We start from the raw sequence: 22,888 nt of genomic DNA on the forward strand, positions 1-22,888 counted from the left end.
TTTCCTTTAGACCTGATCTGGAGTCACAAGGTTCTTGTTTGTCTTTCTGTGAATCATCTTGTAGCTTTGTAGATTTCCTGGTATACTCCCCTACCATGAATCTTTGTTCAACTTCACTTGCCTGGTATACTCGCCTGCCAGGATTTCTTTTGTAGGTTTGCAGATTACCTGGTGTACTCTCCTGTCAGGAATCTATATACAACTTCAATTGCCTGGTATACTCATCTGCCAGGACTACTTAAATGTCTCTCAGTTCTTTAGTTATATCAAAAAGGCATATACAATGAGGTGCTTGGTATATTAATTGTTGGCAAAACTTGTTTAAACTTCTCCCCCACATTGACGTCTCATATTTTTGTCTTGCGATGGGCTTTGGACTTTGTCTTGACAGAATTCAAACATTCTTCTTACTTTGTCTTGTCTGCATTCAAACATTCTTCTTTCTTTATATTGATTTTGTAAACTTTGAGTTTTGCCCACATTAGCATTTTTGTTCCATTCAAACAATATGTGTCCTTGCGCTAGTCGGAAGGCCCCTGGGTCCCCAGCTGCTTTGGGCAGACTCACTGGGCTTTTCCAGCGTTTCCAATTCTCTTTGCGCGTCTGTGGATGGCTCCTTGATCCGCTCTCGATTGGAAATTGGGCAGATGTTCTCCCATTGCCTTACGCACCTTCACGGTCACTCGCTGGTCTTTCTTCTCGTTTGGGAGTGAAGAGTGATGCCTCAGCGAGCGGTCTGACTTCCCGGAGCTCCAGCGCGGCTCCTCTCATCTCCACGACTGTTAGCTCACACGTGTGTGCTCTTCTTCCATTCTGGCGGCCTTCTCCGTGTTCACGAGTCACGACTTGGGGCTTGACGTCCTCTCCTGCATGGCTCCCATCCATAGTATATTTTCCATCTTTAAATGTCCCACGCACTAAAGGTATGGCAAAACTAGTCTGCATGCAGCCCTTCGAGTTCCTGTTACTTTGCACAAACTCCTTACTCGTCTTCCTCATCTCAGTACCTGAGTGTTTGAGAGTTGGAGTCCATGAATGACATTGGATTCTTAACTCTTATCTGGTTTTCCATCCGGTTTTCACATAAGGGCATAGCTGAAAAAGGTGTTGTTTATGTGTTAACACTTAAGTGTTTTTTCTTAGGGTTCTCACATGAAGGTACATTAAAAAAAATGTATGTATTTAAGTGGTTTTTCTTAGGGACTTTACATAAGAGTGTAGCTGAAAAGGGTGCCACATGTGGATGGTTAGGTCGATGGTGGAGTTCTGGCCAAAAAAGCTTAGAGAAGACTTTTCTTCACTTCCTCTGTAGGGGGAACCGTTAACTGACAATAGGCCATTAAGGTCTTTGATATCAGCTGGTCTTCCTCAATGGGAAGGGGGGGGGATACTGTGTCTTCTCCAATGGAGCCAAAACATCCCCCTGGTAGTTGTCCTCTCCCATGTGATCCTCCCTCATATATCCGCCCCCAGGTTCAGGATCAGGTAGCGACTGCTATCCCCTGGCCACATGGGAGAGGGTCACCACCGGGGAATTTGTGATGACTCCACTGGATTCATCGCACCATGGTTGACCTTCCTTCTAACTCTCACTTCCTGACCCTGCTTGGGATGGCTTGTTGTTAAAAAGCCAAAAATAAGGAGTATATGCTGAGAATGAAAGTCAGAACATGTTTGTTATTCTTTTCGCAGGAATGAAAATGAGGAGCAAAGTCAGAAGGAAAAAACAGTTCTCTCTGAAGAATGTGAGCTCATCACAGTAATGGATGTCATCTCTGGCAGACTGGAGGTTACTACACAACGCATCTACTTCTATGATGGCAGCATCGAGAAGGAGGAAGGTGAGGCCCAACGACGCAGAACTCATTTTTGTGATAGGGGAGAACATGACAATCCCAAGTTACTGGCTACTGAGTCACATGGAATGTTTTTCCAAGGAGACCAGAAACACACATTTTGTCGACTAGTAAAGAGATCCTACATCTTCTTTAAATGCTTCACATTTACTTCATTAGAACTGTTACCAAAAAGGAATGGTTAAATGGTGGGCCTGTGGTGGACCACAGATTTGTATTAGTCGCTTGGGAACTTGTGCAGCCCTTTAACATTACTTATGGTTGGACCTGGTTGCTACATTTTCTCTTCTCTGCAGGGAGGCTTTTGTTTTAGATGCAAGAGAATTCCTTTCAGTTGAACGTTGGGCCTAATCAACACTTTTCACATTAGCAGAACTCAAACTCTTTTCTTTTCCAAAGTATGCATGGTGCAGGTATACTCTTTGCACTGATCTGTCAGGCTACATTCAGATGCATGGTATACTTAATGCTCCCTTTTACTACTCGATTGTAAAATACGACAACTTATGTCTATGGGATGCTTTGTGTGCAGATAATAATGTTAATAATTTTAATGACAGTAAATATTTATTTTTTTAGGCTTGGGATATGATTTTAAATGGCCACTTTCTCAAATTCGTGAGATTCATCTGCGCAGGTATAACTTGCGGCGATCTGCCCTTGAGATTTTCCTTATTGACCAGACTAACTACTTTCTGAACTTCAAAAAAGAGGTATGTCTTCCATTTTATCAAATGTTTGTCACTTGGACGTAGAAGATATTGCCTGAAATATTTGTTCTCTAGAGTCTGCAACTGCTTTGCATTTCTGTTTTCCCATACCAAAAGGATAAAAAGTGACATGACCGTTTCACTGGAATGCTCACCAGTGCAGTAGCAGAGCAATGGACAGCATCCTCCTTCTTTTGTTCTATTGCGCTATACAAAACATTTGTGATCACAACCTTCAAAACGTCGTTCTCTGAATTTCAAAATAGAAAAATTAGACAAAAATGAATCCTAAAAAGGGAGCAAGAGAAAGCGATACCACCACTGTAATATTATAGGAAGACAGGCAGAGGATATTGAAAAGAAAGATATGCCAGAGCTCAGATACCGAGTGAAATACTTGAAGTTTACCCAAAATTAGAAGGTGTGTACAGGAGTTCTAAAAGGGGTGTGGAGTATGCACTGAGACACTCCTTAGGTTTTCACTAAAGCTCACCAAACCCCTCTCCTACAAATGCTGTTACAGTAGCTGTTTGTGCTAAATTCACACACAGGACAAACAAACATGGGGTTCGGGAGCTTATATCTTGGTGGTATTATATATAGTGCAGTAAAGACAATATTTACAAGTACAAGAACACACCACCGTTGTTAACAGCAGTATCCATGTAAACCTGTCAGTCAAATTGAAAAATAAATGGTTGTAATAAAGTGTGAAAAACGTAATACATGCCGACGTCAGGCGCTAGATTTTATAGCACAGAAATGAAAACATAGGCAACTATATAGCTGCAGGCAGGCACGTCAGACTCAACAGGAAACAAGAAAAGTGAAGCAGGTTTAAAAAAATCGAACATAGGGGGGCGTGGCTTGGAGCGCCATCGATGTGGTCGCTCCTCTGAAGCCGCTCGTGGGATGCCCACCGCCTCCGTCAAATTCTGGCGGTTCCGCTGAGGCTACCGGGTCGCCAACACCATCTAAGGCGACCAGAACCTACACACCACAACCTGTCCCAACATGATCTTCGAACGCAGGACCGTTCTACCCGAATCCAGCCGCCGAACCCTGCCCCCGTCACCAGCCGAAGGAAACAAGATGGCGGCCACACCGGAGCCTAGCAGCATACTACGTGCCTCGCAGTATAGCCTTCATGGCGGACATTAAGTCAGAGTTCCGCTCGTGCCTTTCAGAACTTACCACGAAAGTGGATCAGACAGACCAGAGGGTTACGGAGGTCGAACAGAGACTCAGAGAAGTCGAAGACCAGGCTCGAGATCACACTAGCACTCTAGGGGAAATGCAGGGATCCATTAATACCCTGCAACACAAATGCGAGATCCTGGAGTTTAAACACGAGGACCTTGACAACAGGGCACGTCGCAACAACCTCTGCATTCGGGGGGTCCCAACCTCCGTCCCCGACAACAAGCTGACGGACTACGTGGGGAGCTTCTTCGAGGCCTTACTCCCGGACCTGGATAAATCTCAGCTCTTGCTAGACCAGACCCACAGGCTACGCCTGCGCCGGGGGGTGGACTCAGTCCCCCCCCCGATATTATTACCAGGGTCCACTTCTTCGCGACCAAAGAGGCAATTTCAGCGATCAGCCGCCAAGGGGAGGATATCACCTTCCAGGGCACCCCACTTCAGATTTACCAGGACCTCTCACTACTCACCCTACAGAAAAGGAGAGCACTCCGACCCCTGGCACTTTTCCTCCAGGACCAGCAGGTCCGCTACAGATGGTTGTTCCCGACGGCTCTGCAGTTCACATACAAAGGCACCCTATGCCGGATTAGCCACCTGGAGGACGCAGAGAAAATCATGCACCCGACCTCGCCCCGAGAGCCCTCCACGCCGAACCCGGAGGAGGCTGGGGACCCTGAACCACTCCCCTCCCCAAAGCCTAGACAATCGTCATGGTCGACAACACAGCGGAACAATAGAAGGAGATGATCAGAGGCACCGCCTCACTTCTAAACTGATAAGCCTCGAAGACGGAGGCGGCGGGCCATACCCATGGCTCATACCCATTCCAAGGATACTTTCCACCTCTGGTTCCTTGGAAACCCACAGTACACAATACTCGATGGGACAGTTGGCCCTGTTGGCCAAGGGTGCGTCCGTACTCACAATGTTGGCCCACCCGTCAGTTAAAGTTGCGGCCCCCTGTTGGGGTTCCGCGTTAAAACCTCAAGCGCAGGATGATACTCTAAAGACTCACAGTGGAAATGGCAGTTGAATCACCAGCTCCCGGCTCCCCCCAATCCAAGTAATAGAGAAAGAAAGGACATCAGACCACCAAATCCTGAGGCTTCTCTCCCTAAATGTTAATGGACTGAACTCTCCTAACAAGCGAAAAGCAATTCTACTAAAACTCCAGGACGAAGATGCTGCGGTAGCCATGCTCCAAGAAACTCATCTTCTGCCGGCGGATGTTACTCGGCTTCGCTCTCAGCTATTTCCGCTTTAATTTTTCGCCTCTGGAGCAAGCAAAAAGGGAGGCACTGCGATCCTGTTTAGAAAAGACTTGAACCTGCAGGTTCTGGAAACGAAAACATGCCCGAAAGGCCGATATATAGTTGTCAAATGCCTCCTACTAGGAAACCTATATACCTTTATCTCGGTGCACGCCCCTAACTCTGGTCAATCGCACTTTTATGACACCCTGGGCTCGTCTCTCGCCCGTTTCGTAGAGGGCCAAACGATAATCGGAGGGGATTTCAACGGGGTTCCTGACCCCACCAAGGACAGATTGCACCCCCTGACTCCAAGCGATTTTGCCCAAGCACTAAGCCTCCTCCAGCTGTTCAGGTCCTTAGAGATAGTAGACACATGGCGGGTGCTTCACCCCACCGAAATAGACTACTCCTTTTACTCATTCGTTCACCGAACCTTTTCGAGGATCGACCTTTTCTTGACCTCCCCGCAAACCTTGGCCTTCATCAAGGAGGTATCCATCGGCACAAGAGTCATACTGATCATGCCCCAGTGAACCTGGAACTCCGGGCCCAGAACCCCAAACTCGATAATCCACGTAAATGGTCCTTATACGACCAGATCCTGAATGATATGGCTACAAGAGACAAGATCGCACAGGGGATAAGAAATTTCTTTGACGAGAATCCAGCCTCAGACACCTCGCTGGCGAATAACTGGGACGCCATGAAGGCAGTGATTAGCGGCACCCTGATCGGCCAGGGAGCGGCCTATCACCAAGATAGGCGACAGACTCGGATAGCTCTGGAAGATGAGCTGAAGGAAGCTGAGGCAGTCCTCAGGGAAAAGGGTTGGTCCCCTAAAACGCAGCGAATCATACGCATGGCGAGAAAGAAACTAGAAGCCCACTATGCGCAACAAACCGCACTGCTGATGGCGAAAGCCAAACTGTCGCACTACGCAAAGAACAACAGGGCGAACAGATTCCTGGTGGCCAAATTGGCCAAGCAGAGATGCATTAATACGATCACCGGCCTGCGAGATCCCAATGGGGTCATACTATATTCAGAACCTGAAAAGCAACGATTGGCAACAGACCATCTGACCCAAATCATGACGGCAACCCCACGGAACCTACCGCAACAGATGGAATACCTGCAGAAGGCAGCATTGCCCCGTCTCCCTGACACGATGAAGAGCGAATTGGAGAAGCCCATTACAGAGGAAGAGGTTGAGGAGGCCATTAAATCAATTAAAACACGGGCCCCAGGCCCGTACGGCTTTTCAACCAGATTCTATAAACTATTCAGATCCCAGCTGATTCCCCCCCTAGTAACTTTGTTCAACTCCTTCAGGGAAACGGGATCAGTAACCCCATCGATGCAGGAATCAACCACCATCCTCTTGCCCAAACCAGGAAAAGATCCAAGAAACCTGACCTCCTATAGGCCAATTGCACTTTTGAACATTGACGCAAACATATACTCCAAAATTCTGGCGAATCGCCTGAGTCGCGTCCTACCGGAGATTATCCACCCCGATCAGGCCGGTTTCATCTTACACCGCACGACAGGAGACAACATTCGGAGAACCTTGAACCTGGTAGACCTTGCCTCCCGGAACTCCCAGAAACTAGTCTTAATGGCACTGGACGCGGCCAAGGCATTTGATAGGGTGGATTGTGCGTTCATGAAACACACCCTGGGGGTCTTCGGCTTCGGGACAGCATTTCAAACAATGATTCTAGCTAATTATAGCAGACCAAGAACCTTCCTGAGAATCAACTGGCACAGCTCGGCTCCGATCCCCCTGTCCTGCGGAACCAGACAGGGCTGCCCACTATCACCTCTGCTCTTTCCACTCACCATGGAGCCCTTTGCTCAGAGAATCAGGCGAAACAACCAGATCAAAGGCCCACAGAGTGGCCCCACGCAACACAAAATCGCCCTATATGCAGACGACGTACTGCTCACGATCTCGGAGGCCCAGTCATCCCTGAAACATGCGCTACAAGAAATAGCCAGCTATGGTGAGGTCTCAGGCTTTACAGTAAACTTTGATAAATCATCGGCCCTAAGCATCGGCCTCACCCCGGCAGAGCGTGAACCACTGGCCAAGATGTGCCCGATAACATGGGAAAAAAGAGCCATCCCCTACTTAGGGGTCTACATCCCAGCTGACCCAAAAGACACATATAAAACTAACTTCCCCCGGTTGTTCAAAGAACTGGAAGGAGACCTGAAACGTTGGGCGACCCAGGAGATTTCACTGCTGGGGCGCATTACAGCCTGCAAGATGAACCTCCTTCCAAGGTTCCTGTACGCCTGCGCCTCCCTCCCAGTATCGCGATATCAAGAGAAAGATGTTGAAATTTATCTGGAAAGGTAAGAGAGCGAGAATCCCCCTCAGAACCTTACTAGGGGGCTCCAGACTGGGAGGGTTGGGGGTCCCAGACTTACGGGCATACAGAGTGGCGGCTCAACTAGCACAGGTCCAGGCGTGGCAAATTACTACAAATCTCCCTAGATGGGTAGAACTGGAACAATCGCAAGTGCCCCTACCCCTGCGATTTTTGCCACACATACCACCTCCCCTCAGAGCACACTGGGGAGACCTCCTCCTATCAACCAAACATACCCTAAGCTCCTGGGACTGGGCGCTGAAGAGTAAGGGAGTGCCAAGAGGCCTGAGCCCACGATCCCCGGTCTTCCATAATCCGGCATTCTCACCTGGAGCACACCCCCGCAACTTTCAGAACTGGATAAATGGCGGGTTAGAGACTATAGGCCAGCTATATACGGGAGAGAGGCCCCTTGCATTTGAGCAATGTAAGGCAAAGTTCCAACTCCAGGAAAGGGGCAGATTCACCTATATCCAACTGCGCCACTGGTGCTCGCACCCTCAAACTCTGCAAGCAGCGACACGCCCTCCCACCGCCCTGGAACTCACACTTGGAGATCTTCCAGCTCGTGGGAAAGTATCCACTCTGTATAGGCGCTTCTTAGGTGACTTCCTGATCGCAAAAACTCGCTACATGGCCCAGAGGGAGGCAGATCTGGTTCACCCAATAGACGACCAAACCTGGGTAGACATTTGGACCAGAACTCACGCCTCATCCACCTGCATCACCAATAGGGAATGCGCATATAAGATCATGTTACGGTGGTATTAACCGCCCCTTAGACTCCACCACATAAATCCACAATTAGACCATTCCTGTTGGAGAGGATGTGGCCGCCCAGGCTCCTTCTTTCATATGTGGTGGGCTTGCCCAAAGATTCAGCAATTCTGGAAGACGTGTTTGGGAACCATCGCGCAAATCACCGGAACGGCGATCCCGCTGGAACCAGAGCCAGTCTTGCTAGGAGCCCCGATTCCCGCCATCTACCCACGCTCCGGGACCAGATCGAAACTACTCACACACTGTCTGCTAGCAGGGAAAACGGTGCTGGCCCGCTCCTGGAAGTCCCCGGAAGGCCGTCACATGCCCCAATGGTGGACTAAGCTTTGGGATATTCTGATTGCGGAGAAGGTGACGGCAGCGCAGGCGGGAACTCTCCACCGATTCCAGAATATTTGGGACCCAGTACTTGAATACGACCAGCGCTTCCCCGCTCTGACCTACAAACCCACCAGGGCTCGATGGATCCTGAAAGACCAAGTGATCCCTGAGGGAGACACATAGACTTTGAGGCGCAAATTAGGCGATCTAGGAGGGAGGAATCCACCTCCGAGGACCGAGGGGAAGGTGGGGCGGGGGGAGGGGGGGGAAGGAGATAGGGGGGGGGGAAGGACTGGGGATCAATATGCCTGAATGATTGTTGCTGACAATGTTTTGTAATTATCAACCTGCCTTGATTTAAAATAAACAAGTTAAAAAAAAATAAAAAAAATAGAACATAAGCAATACCATTCAGGGTAAAAACCAAAACAAAGCCCCTTTCTTCAACGTGGAAGGAATGGAGAAGGAGATTATAATTGGTCATTGGACTAGCCTGATGTTAAGCTAGTTTTTGTACAACCATCTGTTTAAGGATCTACAAGCACTGACCTTAATGATGATCGTCTGTATTTCTCTTTGTTGTCTCAAGGTAGCAGTGTTATTTAATGCACTTTTGTAAGTACAGAGGATTTAGTTTCTGTGGTTCCTCATTGTCATTGTAGAGAAGTACAGAAGAGGACTTTAAAACTACATATAAAATCAGTGGTAGTCCTAAAATTCTAGATCTTGGTTTGAAGCGCACTGAACCCCAAGTAAAATCCACAGGGCCAGAACAGGTTAGTACCTTCAGAGTTGCTTTAGCAGAGTTCCATGGTAGGTAGAAAGTTCCATAGCAATCCGTGGGGCAAGTTGATGGGCCATCCACTTGTATGTAGCTAAGTAGGTTTTACCCCATAGGTGCCTATTCCATTGCAAACAATCCAAGGAAGGGGACCCCAGTGAAGAGCTCTAGAGGTCGGTTGAAGAACCAGAAGCCCCAAAGGAAGATACAGCAGAGAAGAGGGATCCCCAATGTAAGTCAATGGGAAAGGCAGTTGATAGCTTGCCTCCAGACAATCTTGTCCTCAGACAATAGCGACCCTTCAGGGTAAGTATCTTTAATAATTGCATACTACAAGAACCAGAGGAAAGTACTCGCATCAACAGTTTCAGCGGGAATGGCTTCAATACAGTGAAACAATCCTGATAAGTACAGGCTTCTTTCCTGAGTGCCATTTACGGATTCAGGTGCCCAGGAGCATGAATCCCGAGCCAGCAACAACCCAAACAATGAATATCTAATGTTTACACCCTCTGACTTCAATGAAGAAGACGAAGAAGAACAATCATCCTTCTCACAATATAGATCTTCTAGCCAGAAGTGAGGATTCTGGTGAGAAAGACTCTGAGAAGACGAGGGAAACTGTGAAGTTGGATCCTGATGCTCGGGGACAAGGAAGGATGGCAGACAAGTAGAACATTATCCCATAATGGGCATATGACTGGAGGCACCCTCAGACATCCAAGTCAGTAGATGAGGTGGGGTGTTGGTGAGACAGCGCCTTCTAGGTGACGGCAGTGATCCACAGCCAAACTAAAGATCTTGGCGGTAAACAGCTGGAAGCAGCGGTAAATGGCCCAGAAAATAGTTCCAGCATGGAAGGCTTGGCCGAGTAGTTGTGGGGAGGCAACAGGAGAATTAAGGAAGCCAGGACTGGACTTTCAGGAGCAGAAAATCCAAACTGGGATATGCTCAAACAAATATACTCAGCCAGAATGGCCAGGTAATGGTTAAATAATGGAGGAATCATCAGGAAAACACCCATGCAATGACCAGGCAGGGCCTTAAGCACCACTGCAAGAATGGTCTGGCCAGCGGACAGCTTGCCATTCACTAGAGGGGTTTTGGGGCAAATGGTTAGATGACCAATTAAACTTGTTCGTCAGTAGGACTGCCACTTAGCCTAGACCAACCCCACCAGGTGTGAAAGGGGGAGCTGTGAGAAACCTGAGGGTATTCTCACTCCTACTCCCCTTGTATCCTCTGCGCAGGTGGCCAGGGAAAGGCCATTGCTCTTGGATCCTGGAGTGGAGATGTGAGGGAGGACCCTCCCTTTTCCCTTTTTCCAGGATAACCCTAGAAAGTACCACCAATATAGGGTTACTAGGAAAAGGGTGAAGAGGAGGATGTCCTCCTTTTCCTTGTGAGAACCAACCTCCCCCTACCTTTATAGGCTCTTGTAAATCTTTTCCCCCATTTCCCTGCATTCATACCACTATAATACTAGGAAGAGGCGACTAGGAGTAGTGCACACTAGCAAGTCATTTCACCACTCTAGTACTGAGATGAGGATGAGACCTGCATATTGGTGTATGGGTCAGGTGCGTGTCCTGAGAACTCCACTAACTATGGTCAAGAAATTAGGCCTCAGGACTCACACCTGCGAGGGAAGATCACCTGGTTCAAGGGTCTTTGAGGATTGGAAGTGGGGTGCCCTCAGGCAAGACATGGTATCCCTATTTTCCTATTGACAACCAACCTAACCCTCCCCTGACCTTTATGGGTTATTGTAAGTCAGCATTCCCCAACTTTCTTCATATGGCACTTAAAAGTAGTGAGACGAATAAGAAGCAGCTGAGAGTGAGAAACACTTTACATTTTCACCACTCTTGTACTGGGAAGAAGTAGATGCCTGTAGGATATTGTGCGGGTCAGGCATGTCCCTTTAACCATGGTCAAGCTAATTCAATTGAAGCACACCTGCAACTTGTTAGGAGGGAGGAGAAAAACGCAATACAGGGAGAAGGGGCAGCCAGAGGGGAAGCAAGAGGAACAGCAGGAAACTGTTCCAAGAGAGGTGAACTGTGCAAGGAAACTGCTGTGGGCTAGTCCGATGTGCACAGGACACTGAGACACTGGGGATTGTAGGCAGAGTGGGTCCCAGGCACCATTGCCTTTGAGCTGGGGCTCCATGGAGTGGACAAAGGGCCAGGAAGGGAGCCGCGTGGAGAGGCTATTCCTTTCGCTTGCATCAGCAGTGCTCATTCCCCTGTGTGAAGCCGATGACACAGGAGTGTCTGAGGGGCAGTATTTGGACCTGTAGATGCCATAGTAGAAGGTCGTGTATCCCGTTCGGCTGGAAGAGCGGTCAAGGTGACCAGCAAACTTCTAAACAAACGGGAAACCGGGGGCGCAAAGATATCATTGTTAACAAATACTTTGTATCAGAGTGGTCGCGTGTTTCAGGGAACACATTTTGAAAGGTCGCCGATTGAAGACAATTTCTATTGTTGAAGAGTGAAGTGTAAATACTTTGTATTGGAGTGGTCGCGTGACTTAAGGAGCACATTTTCAAAAGTCTGAGTGCTGGGCGTTTCAGTAGAAGTCAAATACATGAAAGTTGAACTGTGTTAACATTGGGGTGAATAGGAAAGACCTCTCAAGCCCCATTAACGCTTATTGAATGCTGAACTGAATAAATACTTTTGAAATTGAGTAAACTATTGAAAATTGCCATCCAAAGTTAATGGAACTTTGACACCAAGCATATCTGCTTCATGTGAGCAGAATAACTTTGAAATTAAATAAATCTACTATATGTTGAATTCCACAGTGAAGGAGTCGAATACCTGGTGAATTCTGAAACGAGCAGTATTTCACAATTAAGCAAAACCAATGTGTGTTGCGTCCCGAATTGAATGCAACTTTAACATTGAGCCAAGGAAAGGGGCGCATTGATGCTGAAATGAAGAAATACTTTAACTAGCATGAACACACTGAGGAACATTTTTGTGAAGAAATCGAGGTTTTATGGAAGGGAACTCAGACTTTAAGAACTACCTATGTTAACTTGAGAACAGAGCCTCAAGGTTTGCTAATATTTTAACTGTGTTACTGGGAAGAATTGTGGTACTTGGACCTTGGGAAGGGAAGCCAGAGGATTGTGTAAAATTGCACCACCCTGAACCTACGAAAGATAAAACTTTGAGACTGTATATGGACTATCTCACACTTGGAAAAGGGAATCAGATGATCGTTTAAACTGTATGGAGACTTTGTGTGGAACTATCTTACAATTGGGGAAGGGAGTTGAATTGAAGCTGTGAGCTGGAAGAAGCTCAGATCCGTATTTTGAACACTGTTTCTTTGGTTGCTGACAACCCTGCACATTGTATAGTTTAAGTGGTGAGCGCAAGGATAGGTTTTGGACACAGACAGATTCCTAAATTGAACTCTTTGACTGAGACTTTCCTTAGTTTATTTAGATTGGGAAATCCCACCTCAGTATAGGGCAAGATAGGCCTTTTTTCATCCTGCATTTAAGTTAATAAAGTGTTTTTGTTTGAATATTGAATCTGTTATCTGTGTCTTACATCCAATGCCTTCACAGAGCCCAGAGACCTACACTCGTCTACACCAGTTTAAACCAATATGGGGGGCGATGTGGTCTACATAGTGCCCACATAGTTAGACAGGCCATTTTGCGTCTTCCTCGTGGATGCCCTGAACAGTGAGAAGACCTAAAATACAAAATGGCAGAAAGTAGGATTTTAAAAAACACGTTGTTTCCCCAATGACTACCCAAAGAGTACATGTACATTAGGCTACCAATGCAGTAAAATGGCCTGCACTCCTGGTGAAGCCAAAACTAAAGTACAGCTCCCACTAGCATACTCCCTGAAGTGAATACAGGTTGACAAAATCACCCTATGGAACATATGTGGTGCCTGTGGTTCCTTGGGGCAAACCAATAACATATACCTTAAGTAAGGTAAAAAGGGTTCAAGTGGCAATAGGACATCGGGAGAAATTATTCTGCCCACCAAAGTAAGTCAGTGATCCAAACGAATAAAAGGAAAAAACACAAAGGGGAGGGGGCTTACAAAGTGGCCCTAAAATCCCCCAAAATAGATATTCTGTCTTAACATCTGTAAACTGAGAACAAGTAGGTGTTTGCTTTAAGTCATTGCTAGGTTGAAAACTAGTGTAAACATACTAGGAACATAAGGGTCAATTACAGTGGGCACAATGAAAGGCCAACCCTGGCCTGAAACAGAGGCTTTTAAAGCTCCCTAATGCTTACTTGCTTTAGTTGTGATGCAATGCTGCCATCTGCCAGCCACATGTGTTCTGGTTTCGCCACACGTCCTTGGTCTGAGAGAAGGAGAATGCAGTTGTGTGCAAGGCATTCTAGGAAACTTTATCGTTGGAGTGAAAATGATTATTAGCTTCCACAATTCTAAAATGGTTCTGGATTTGAATAGAATGCTGAAATGCAGTTCTAATGTTTCCAAATCCCTAATGCTGCCATATGCGTAATGTATGGAAGCCCAATTTAATGCTAGAAAGAGCTCAATGCATGCACCCTAGTGGTCGAAGCGATTGAGAAGGGAGTGGATCATGACAATAGAGCACTGATTTTGAAGAGATTCTCTTCTATTGTCATTCACAGTCGGTACTGCGTGTTGTGACTCCACCAATGCCACCTAACACTGGGGCCCAAGCAAGTTAATTTCCAGGATCCCTCCTTGAACTGAGAAATTCCCAATCCTCTGGTTATCTGCTGCAGGATTCGGCCCACACGAATTGGCCTTTCAGAAAATATCTTCCATATCAAAGAACCAAGCTTCTCACCTTTCTCTGGGTCTGTGAACCGCTTGTGATGTTTTGAGTTAAGCAAGGGAACTTGGTTTACAGATGGGTTTGACCACTTTCTTTGCATATGTTTGCATTGCTTTGTGCATCTAGGGAGGATAGCCTAAAACAAAGGTTATACTTCAACAAGTTTTTCGATGTAGTAAGAGAATATTTGCATTGACATCAGGCAAAACACTGTCAATGTTAACTTTTTGTATTTTGATTTTCATGAAGAACAACCCTAGCTAGGAAACGATGGAGCATGTTACAAGGTGAAGCAATGCATTAGATAGAATAATGCAGATACCATAATGCAAGGTGCAAAATGCATAGGGGAGAATTCTAAACAGTTTGTGTCATGTCGAGCGGATTAATGGACTGAATGAGCAGACTGCATCTATTATCAAGTAGGAGTGATTTATAAGATGCTTAATACCCAGAGGTTTCTAAGCCCGGATCCGGGGATCGAACCTGTGTTGCTCCGTGTAGTCTTGCTTCCAAGGCGAGCACGTTGCCCCTGAGCTATCCTCCCGATGACAACATTCAACTAACATATATGTTTGGAAGTTCAATGCTCCGTGTTTGAGAACTGTGACATTCATCATTTTAAATCGGCAATGTTTCTCATGCTGATGTTACAAGTCTTTTATTTGCTATACAGTTGTTTGCTATTTGACCAGCACCAGGACTATGAAAAAATGTGTATGACATGTCATTACAAACTGTCTGCGAACACTGACTATAATGTACTGCTGAGACATGTTTGTTGAAATATAGACACTTATTTTTAGGGAATTTTAGATCTTAAATGTATGTTCTTTTGACACATTTTTTTATTGTACTTCGATTATCAACATCATCTTTTTCGAATAATTAATTAAATTGAATTTAATGAAGATTTCCTTGAATAGGATGGTCTTTAGTTACCTTCTTAATATCGTATGGTTGAAGGTGCAAGACTCTTGCGAAGAGGGAGGTTATGATTTTCTAAAGGCATAAGAACTGGCCTGTTTCCTGTTTCTCTTTCTTGCATTTCTTGATGTAAAGACCTATTTTACTCTGGCTTCTGGTGTTTCATTATCCTCTGGAGAGGTTTTGTTCTGAAGCTTATACTGTTGAATTTGAGGAAAATGTGGACCTGGATAAATAGCTTGTGCACTTCTGTACATTTGCACATTTCCAGCCCTTTGAGGCAGGAATCTGTATGCTCTTCAGTGGTACCAGCATAGTTTTTTATGAGTAAGCATTGCCATTGACAAGATGTGAGGGCAAGGGTTTGGGGTAGTGGTTCTGAAATCTGTGTCTGGGATGAAACATTTGATTTTCTTTTTAATCACGGAGAACTAGTAACCTCATGTTTTGGGTTTTCTAAGCAACGTGGTGCATTAAGGATAGTTAGCTGTTTATGCTAAATGTAGGCATTTTGGCATTGGTGGTAAACTGGATTTTTGAAAATGTCTAACTTCATATTGGTGACCTAGGATCAGGTCTGCGCCAGTTTGGAGCTGTTGCTGAGGAGAATGTACTCCGCGTTGGTAGGGCTATATTTTGAATAGTTTATTTACATACAGGATTGGATGACAGTGAAGCAAACCTTTAGTTGCTTTATCCCTTTGTCTATGGAGGCTGCAGCTATCTGTATATTGGCTTCCCATATTTTGGCTGTTCATGTCGAAGATCACAGTCTAATTGATAGAGGCTTGCAGGACCCAGCATGTGGTAGGTATGGTCTGACATCGAAAGGGACCTGAATGAACAAGTGGATGTTTATTCATTAAGTATGATGTGAACCATTGCAAGTATTTCTGATTAATTCCATGTGAGTTGAGTGGGTTTTGAGCAGTATTTGATGGTCAAACTTGAGTGAAGGCTGCTGAGAGATCTAAGAAGTAGAGGGTCGCCTTTGCCTGTGATGTGGAGTGCATAGTCGAGGCCTGGGATTGTTGTGTGGTCAGTGCTTGACCAAGGCCTGTAGCACGAGCAATGGAGATCATGTATCCCTATGGTGACTGCCTTTTCTATTATCATTCTTAGAAATGCAAGTTGTGTGGTGGGTTGGTAGATGGAGAGGATTTCTTTTGAAGGGGTCCTGTCCTGTCCTGTTTTGAGGGCTCCAGGAGGAAGAAATTTGATATTTTAAGAAGCAAGATGACTGCTTTCACAAAAAAAGCTATTGATGTTGGGTGAGAGGGGAATTTTAACATCGTATGTATTGGGTTTGAGAGTTCTTAGGGCTTTAGAAGGGGATTGGTCTTTATGGTTTCTTGAATGAGGTCCAGTTGAGGTAGTGCAGGCTTATGTTTTCATGTGTGAATAAGTTAGATCCCTCACTCGGTCCAAAGGTCTGGAGTGGACTCTGGAGCCCAGGAAAGCCAGCCCACCATGGAAATATTTAGAGCTGTGGGATATATGGGGGCAGAATAGGGTAGTAGCTCCATAAACCCCTCCAAGAACCTGGCCTTGCTCTGAACATAAAGATCTGGCCTCAGAGTGGAAAGACTCAGAATTTGGGGTTAGCTCTTGTCTTTATGTCAATACCCTGTCCCTAACTCTGACATGCAATTGAGAAAAGCTAATATCATACCGCCGGTTATTTTGGCATTTTTGAAAAATACATTGCTAACTTGTAAAGGTAATATATTTATAAGCGTATACAATCACACTGCGCCAATCGCTGTAAAGTTTCATGCATTAAATAAAACCTAATGGACTATGTGAACAACAAGAACAACGTGAACATGTGCCGAAAGGCCGATAATTTAATTGTTGAGAGGCAACAGCGAAAGAATATACAGGAATTCGGAACTGATTATTGCATTTTAGATACAAAAGCTAATGGATTATGTGAACAACAAGAACACTTTAAGCCTCAGAAGAAGAGCTTAGGCTTGAAACACTTGTCAGGCTGACTCTGGAATGAATAAATACATATGCATTTATGCATGAAACTTTACAGGGATTGGTGCAGTGCGATTGTATACGCTTATAAATATATTACCATTTTTGTGGAGTGTTTGGCCGAATACTCACGACATACAACCACCTGCTGCCATTCAAGCATTACTACATAGTTTGCAAGCTCTTGGGTTTCTTTGTCTTCTGTGCCACTGCTTTCCTCCTAATTATAATTTATGAAGGTGAATGCTACCTGGCTTTTCATTGACTTCTCTAAAGCCTTCAAGTTCAAGTTGAACTTCAAGTTCAAGTTCGATAGTTTTTCCAACAGCATTGTCGGCTAATTGTGTATTAGCCGACAATGCTGTTGGAAAAACTATCGAACTTGAACTGTCCCCCTGATCTGATAGCACAGATTAAAGCTCTCCATACAGACACTTCGGTGAGAGTAATATTGAATATGGAAGGAGCGTTAACAGAGAAGATCAAAATGGGCCGTGGAGTCAAACAGGGCTGTCAGCTTGCCCCTTACATCTATAATTTGCATATCTCAGACCTTGCTGAAGCTATGAAAGCCTGTTCTTGTATTTATCCAAAACTAGGGGATCATGAGCTCACCCACCTTCTATATGCCGACGATTACAGAGACAATTGAAACATCTGGAAGCCTATACAGAGCGGAATAATTTGTCAATTAACATAATGAAAACAAAGGTGATGCAATTCCAACAGCAGAAATGAAAGAGCACCTTTAACTGGTAGGTTGCCGGGGAAAAAAGTAGAATCTGTTCTGTCTTTTGTATCTGGGCGTGATGATCTCGACAAAACAAGATGAGAAGGTCAATATTGAGGCATTGACACGGAAAACAGATCTAATGGACAACCAAGCGCTAATATTGAACAGAAGATTCTGCGCCTTTACCTTGCAACCTATCATCAACTTTTAAAAAGCAAATGCGGTCCCAACAATCACTTATGGTAGCAGCGCATTCATGTTGGCCCCCACCAATTATGGCCAGTTTTGGAAGGGAAGTTTTGGAAGCGTGTGCTTGGCCTACCGAAATCAACCCAGAACTAGGCCTAATCTCATTAAGAGCAGCAGTGGACTGGATACTTTTAATTTATCAGTGAACCCGGCTCTTTGCATTGAAATGATACAGGTTGAATATGAAATTCGGAAAAATACACTTGGAGTACTATAGTATGACCTGTGCAGAAGGCTACTATCCACAATTGAGGCCTCTCAAGAGGAGCTCCTGTCGAATCCAGACAAAACCAAACGGAAACTCAGTGTCCGAGACTGGATAAAAACAGGGGAGGAAGGCAAAGCCAACCAAATGTTTCAACCTACTGCCAACTATGGGGATCTTGGCAGTCAGAAGCAAATGCCCAACAATATTGCATGCGTCTAGATTTTGCAGGATGGCAGAATCAAGGGAAACATTGCAGCATTAAGCGACTATTTGTGGGGCTTTAATAGAACTAAGGACAAAACACTTAGCAAAATTAATCAAGAATGAGGAGTCTTTATTCCCTGAGGAATGGAGGCAACTGACGCTAAGAGGTGACCATGTTGGCTGAACTATTGCCATGATTGACTTTTTCAAAGAATGGCTAAAATAAAAAAAATTAAAAGGGGGGATTTGGAACTAAATTAACAAGTAAAGAACCTGTTGGAACTTTAACTTATTGTTCTTGTCATCATCTGAAGAGGTACTGGGCCTAACTGGAGGTCTAGACGAACAATGAGATCTGAAGGAAAGGCCCCCGCCACGCTGGGAATTTCCACCTTTTTATGTCTCCTCCCTCTTTACGTAGAATTGGAAACATTAGGGTAAATTGAAAACATTTTAGTTTGAATGTTATAGTCTGGACTGAAAAAATTGTAAAAAGTTTTGTAGTAAACTAATATGCAATAAAAATGTTTTAAAAAAGATATCAACTACAGTACAGCAATGGGCTTAGGTAATGTTTGTGTCACGACAGAGCCAGGAGTTCATTTGTGCTGAAACCTCTGTTTTTTTAAAAGAATGTTTTCTTAATGCCACCAATAGGCTCTTAAGGAAAATGTTACAGCCAGGGAACCAACATTGCAGTGAACTGTATGTCTGAGGAGTGGGGGGTGGAGGGCGTCCCTGTGTCATGGAAAGAAGTGACCTGCAGCATGCAGTCATGGGGTCCCACTCGTAAGCAGGAAGCCCCATGAGCATGTTTGTAATCCATTCAGGCATTAAAGAGTTCCTCGTGTACACCATAGTGGAGAGAAGCAGCCAGGCCACGGAGAGCCATGGCAGAGAGTCATGTTGGGCCAATATAGAGCTGTTATACAGGCAGTACTTCGAAACAGATATTAAGATGGACGGCAGCCTTTTTATGAGCTCAGGTGGCCACTGAGCTACAGTGGGATGGGCAAAGAAAGCAGTTAGACCAATTTGCCAGTTTAAAGGCCCCATGCAACTAATAAGAACAACAAGATTAATCCAGATAGTGTATAAATATGGAATTTTTAGGCAGAATCTACAAAAGACAAGCGAGTGAAACAGGGAAGCATGAAGGTTGAAAGGGTGGAACCTGAAGCAGAAGGAGTAGAAGCAGCAGGAAAGGTAGTTGCCTAGTACCCTACAGCACAGAGCAGGAGAGAGATCCAGGTACAAGGGGCATCACAGCAAAACCTGACACAGGAACACCAGAAACTTGGGTAATGAGCAGTCTGGAAGATCTGGGGCCAACTGGGCAGGCTAGCCACATTGCTGTGGTTAAGACCGGGGAAGTGTCCTATGAGCTAGCCCCTACCTTATAACCTTTCTTAGTAAGGTTTTCAAAGCGTACCATTGTGAACCTGAGCACAAGAAATTAACTTTCACTTGGCAATAAGGTTTGGAGATTAGGAGCATGGTGTAAAGTAGATTGAATCCACACAGGTGATTGTCAATCAATAGCTTGTCCATACGGGTAAGTATAAAAGTGCCCTTATTTTTTTTAAGAACAGAGTTGAATTAAGCTAGAATACTGCATTTAAGTAAAATCCATGGGTATCCAAAGGATAAATTTGAATGAAAAAAACGAGGCAGAAAATGAAGATATTTTTAATTCAAATATTTCGACTTATTAGCAAATTAATAGATGGGGAGTGGGATAAGATGATAGATAAGGGTATGGGGAATGTTGGGAAGGCCTGTGGGGGCTGTCCCGCCCCCCCGTATTTCAAGTCGAAAATTAGAATAAAAAATGTTTGCCATATTCTGCCTCAATATTTTCTATTCAGTCTTTTCATGGACAACCGAATTGATGTGTATATATATTATACCATCACAGTTAGGAGGTGTCCAATTTGTGGCGGTGAGTGGGGAAGCAGACATGCACATGCCCAATATATATACACACATAAATACACACACCCCCCTCCCCCCACTTTAGACAGTTATAAGTAATGTTAAGAAAGAACTTCTATTTTTGGGAATTCTAGGTCCAGTGTTTAGGGCCCTGCCAGGTTTAAGCCTTTTCCCTATTTTTTTATTTTTGGATCACTGACATACTTTTAATGTTGGAGGGACTTCTACGAAAGTCCCCCTGCTATTGCAACCCTTTTTGGTTCATAGGTCCTGGTTTACCGCTAAGACTCCTAGTGCCATGGGTGCTTCTCAAGCACCCCATTTGAACAATAAGGTGAATTTATCGCCCTACAATGGTTTAGGAAGTCAGTGTCACGACTGTTCCACTGGCGCACCAATTGGCACCCATCGTGGACTATCTGGGACTCATTCTTCTCCGTAATACTCCCTGGACAATACCTATTCATATTATTGTCTTTACTTTCCGTTTGCAAGGATTTTAAACTTTCTTATTTACTTTTACAAACTACATATCCCACAATGCACCTTGTGGCAATTCACATTCCCTGGCTATTCCTATGCAGCAGTTCTAGCACTACAATCCCCAGAAGCCTTAGAGAACAGTGCAGCTTTTGCTTTCCCAGGACTAGAGAGGGAGGAGGCCAATTACATTCAGGTGTGCTGCTCCAGGTACTGCTTATTAGCCTGCTTCAGCACAGGGCAGGTCCATATTTAAGCAGCTGCCTGCAGGAGCACAGGTCTCTTGCATTGACCTTGCTTCCAGCTCCTTGTTGCCTTGTTCCTTGGAATATTGCTGTGTCCTGTTGCTTCCAGTTCCTGCTCTTGTGCCAGAGCCCTGTGAGTCCTGCCTTGCAGCCCTGCTATTCAGCCTTCTCTCCCCTGCCTTCTGCCCTATACCTCTGAGCGTCCCATAATGCATCCCTGCTTCCTTGCTTACAGCCAACTGTTCCGTATCTACAGCCCTTTGCTCTCTACCATCAATTATCTTGTTCCCTGCTGTGTGCTGCGCCCATTGCCCACGTTAACTGTCCTTAGCTTCTTTGAATCTTCTGTCCTCCCCCTTTCTTCCGCTTCAGTAGTACTGTTTCCTTGTTTTCTCTCTGCAGGCTTACTCTTGTTATTCCAGTCCTGAGTTTGTTCTTTATTCCTGTGTTCTATTTCCAGCCTCCATCCCCTGCACTTTCTAGGTTTCTGCCTTTCTTTTCTCCCGCTTCTCTGTCCTGAACCTTGCTATCTTTGACTTCTCTTTTTCCCCCTGGATATTTCTGTTCTTGTCTTCACTTGTGCTTTATGTAATTCCTATGTTCAGAGTTTGGCTGCTGGATTTCCAGCAGGCAATCTCTGCCCCTTCCCTTGTCGTGTTTCAGTGTTGTAATTCGTGTCATTGTTAAGTGTACTGGTTCCTGTTTCAGGAGGCAGTCATTGTTCGGTTCCTGCTAGAGCTATACAGGCTTCAGTCTTGAGTACTGTTACCTTGTTTGTGCCTTAAGGTTCAGACACGGACACCCACTGCTGTTGCTCCTTTCCATGAGCATTCAGAGTGGGCTCCTGTAATAGCAATCTGCTCAGAAGGCTGGAGTTTCCCTGGTTCCATGGGACACTCTCTCCCCCTTTCTGCGTACACCCCAAGAGGGAACCAAATTTGTTTGTTCTATTTGTATTCCCTCGCCCTTTTTGTACACAGCCTCTGTTGCCTATCCTTTCTTGTCTCAAGGGCTTCTTGTACTCCGTTTCTTGTGTGCCTTTCTCCCTTTGTGGGCACGCCTCTACCTTCAGACCCTTCCTGGCAGACCCCCTTTTTGTGCACAGCCTCTGTTGCCTATCTTTTCTTGTCTGCAGGACTGATTGTACTCTGCTTTATGTGTGCCTTTCCCCCTTTGGCTTTGTGGGCACGCCTCTACCTCCAGACCCTTCCTGACAGTCAGCTGATGGCAGCATCATTTAGTTTAGTCTTCACCAAGGGTGCATGCCATTTTAACATATTGTTAACCCAGTGTATCTTTGAAGCAGCTATTAAGTACCAATGTATTTTTCTAAATCCTACTCTCTGCCATTTTATTTCTAGGGCTCCTTTGTTCTAGGGAAACGTGTGGTAGGCCTACAATGGCCCTTCTACATATGTGGCCTCTTTGTGGGCTCACATGCCAATTTCCATATTTTCTTTTTACTGGTTTAAACCAGTATCTGTCCCTGGGCTATTCGTATCACATCTGGTGTTGGTGGTCTGGGTTGAGTGGCAGCTCAAGTGGCTACCCAGATTGGATAGCCACCTAACCTGTGTGTCCCAAGCCCCCTATTATGATTTGTAGCATGGCTTTAGCCAGCCCCTCCGAGTGGTGCTACTTAAGGCGAAAACCTGTACCTAAATTTCCTCTAGTTGGATTTTCAGAATGAAGGTTCACTTTGCTGCTGGAGTATTTCCCGTTTCCCGCTACTGATGTAATTCTAAGCCTTTATTTGGTATACTGGCTGAATGTAGTGACATGGCACATCTCGTATTTGAATTCTCCGCTGCTGCG

At 45.3% G+C, this 22,888-nt stretch overlaps 1 protein-coding gene across 3 annotated transcripts in view; it reads left to right on the forward strand.

Annotated features, from left to right (window-relative positions):
* The window catches only part of NBEAL1 (neurobeachin like 1), a 2,018,929-nt gene that overhangs the window by 1,504,903 nt on the left and 491,138 nt on the right, over positions 1–22,888 (forward strand). For all 3 annotated transcript variants that reach the window (XM_069615520.1, XM_069615521.1, XM_069615522.1), the window contains 2 exons: positions 1,693–1,841; positions 2,436–2,569. In XM_069615520.1, the coding sequence (XP_069471621.1) occupies positions 1,693–1,841; positions 2,436–2,569 (283 nt within the window). The remainder of the gene's footprint in view (positions 1–1,692; positions 1,842–2,435; positions 2,570–22,888) is intronic.

The sequence above is a fragment of the Ambystoma mexicanum genome, chromosome 9 (assembly GCF_040938575.1).
Source record: "Ambystoma mexicanum isolate Mex_15411 chromosome 9, UKY_AmexF1_1, whole genome shotgun sequence".
In the NCBI taxonomy this organism is placed as follows: Eukaryota; Metazoa; Chordata; class Amphibia; order Caudata; family Ambystomatidae; genus Ambystoma; species Ambystoma mexicanum.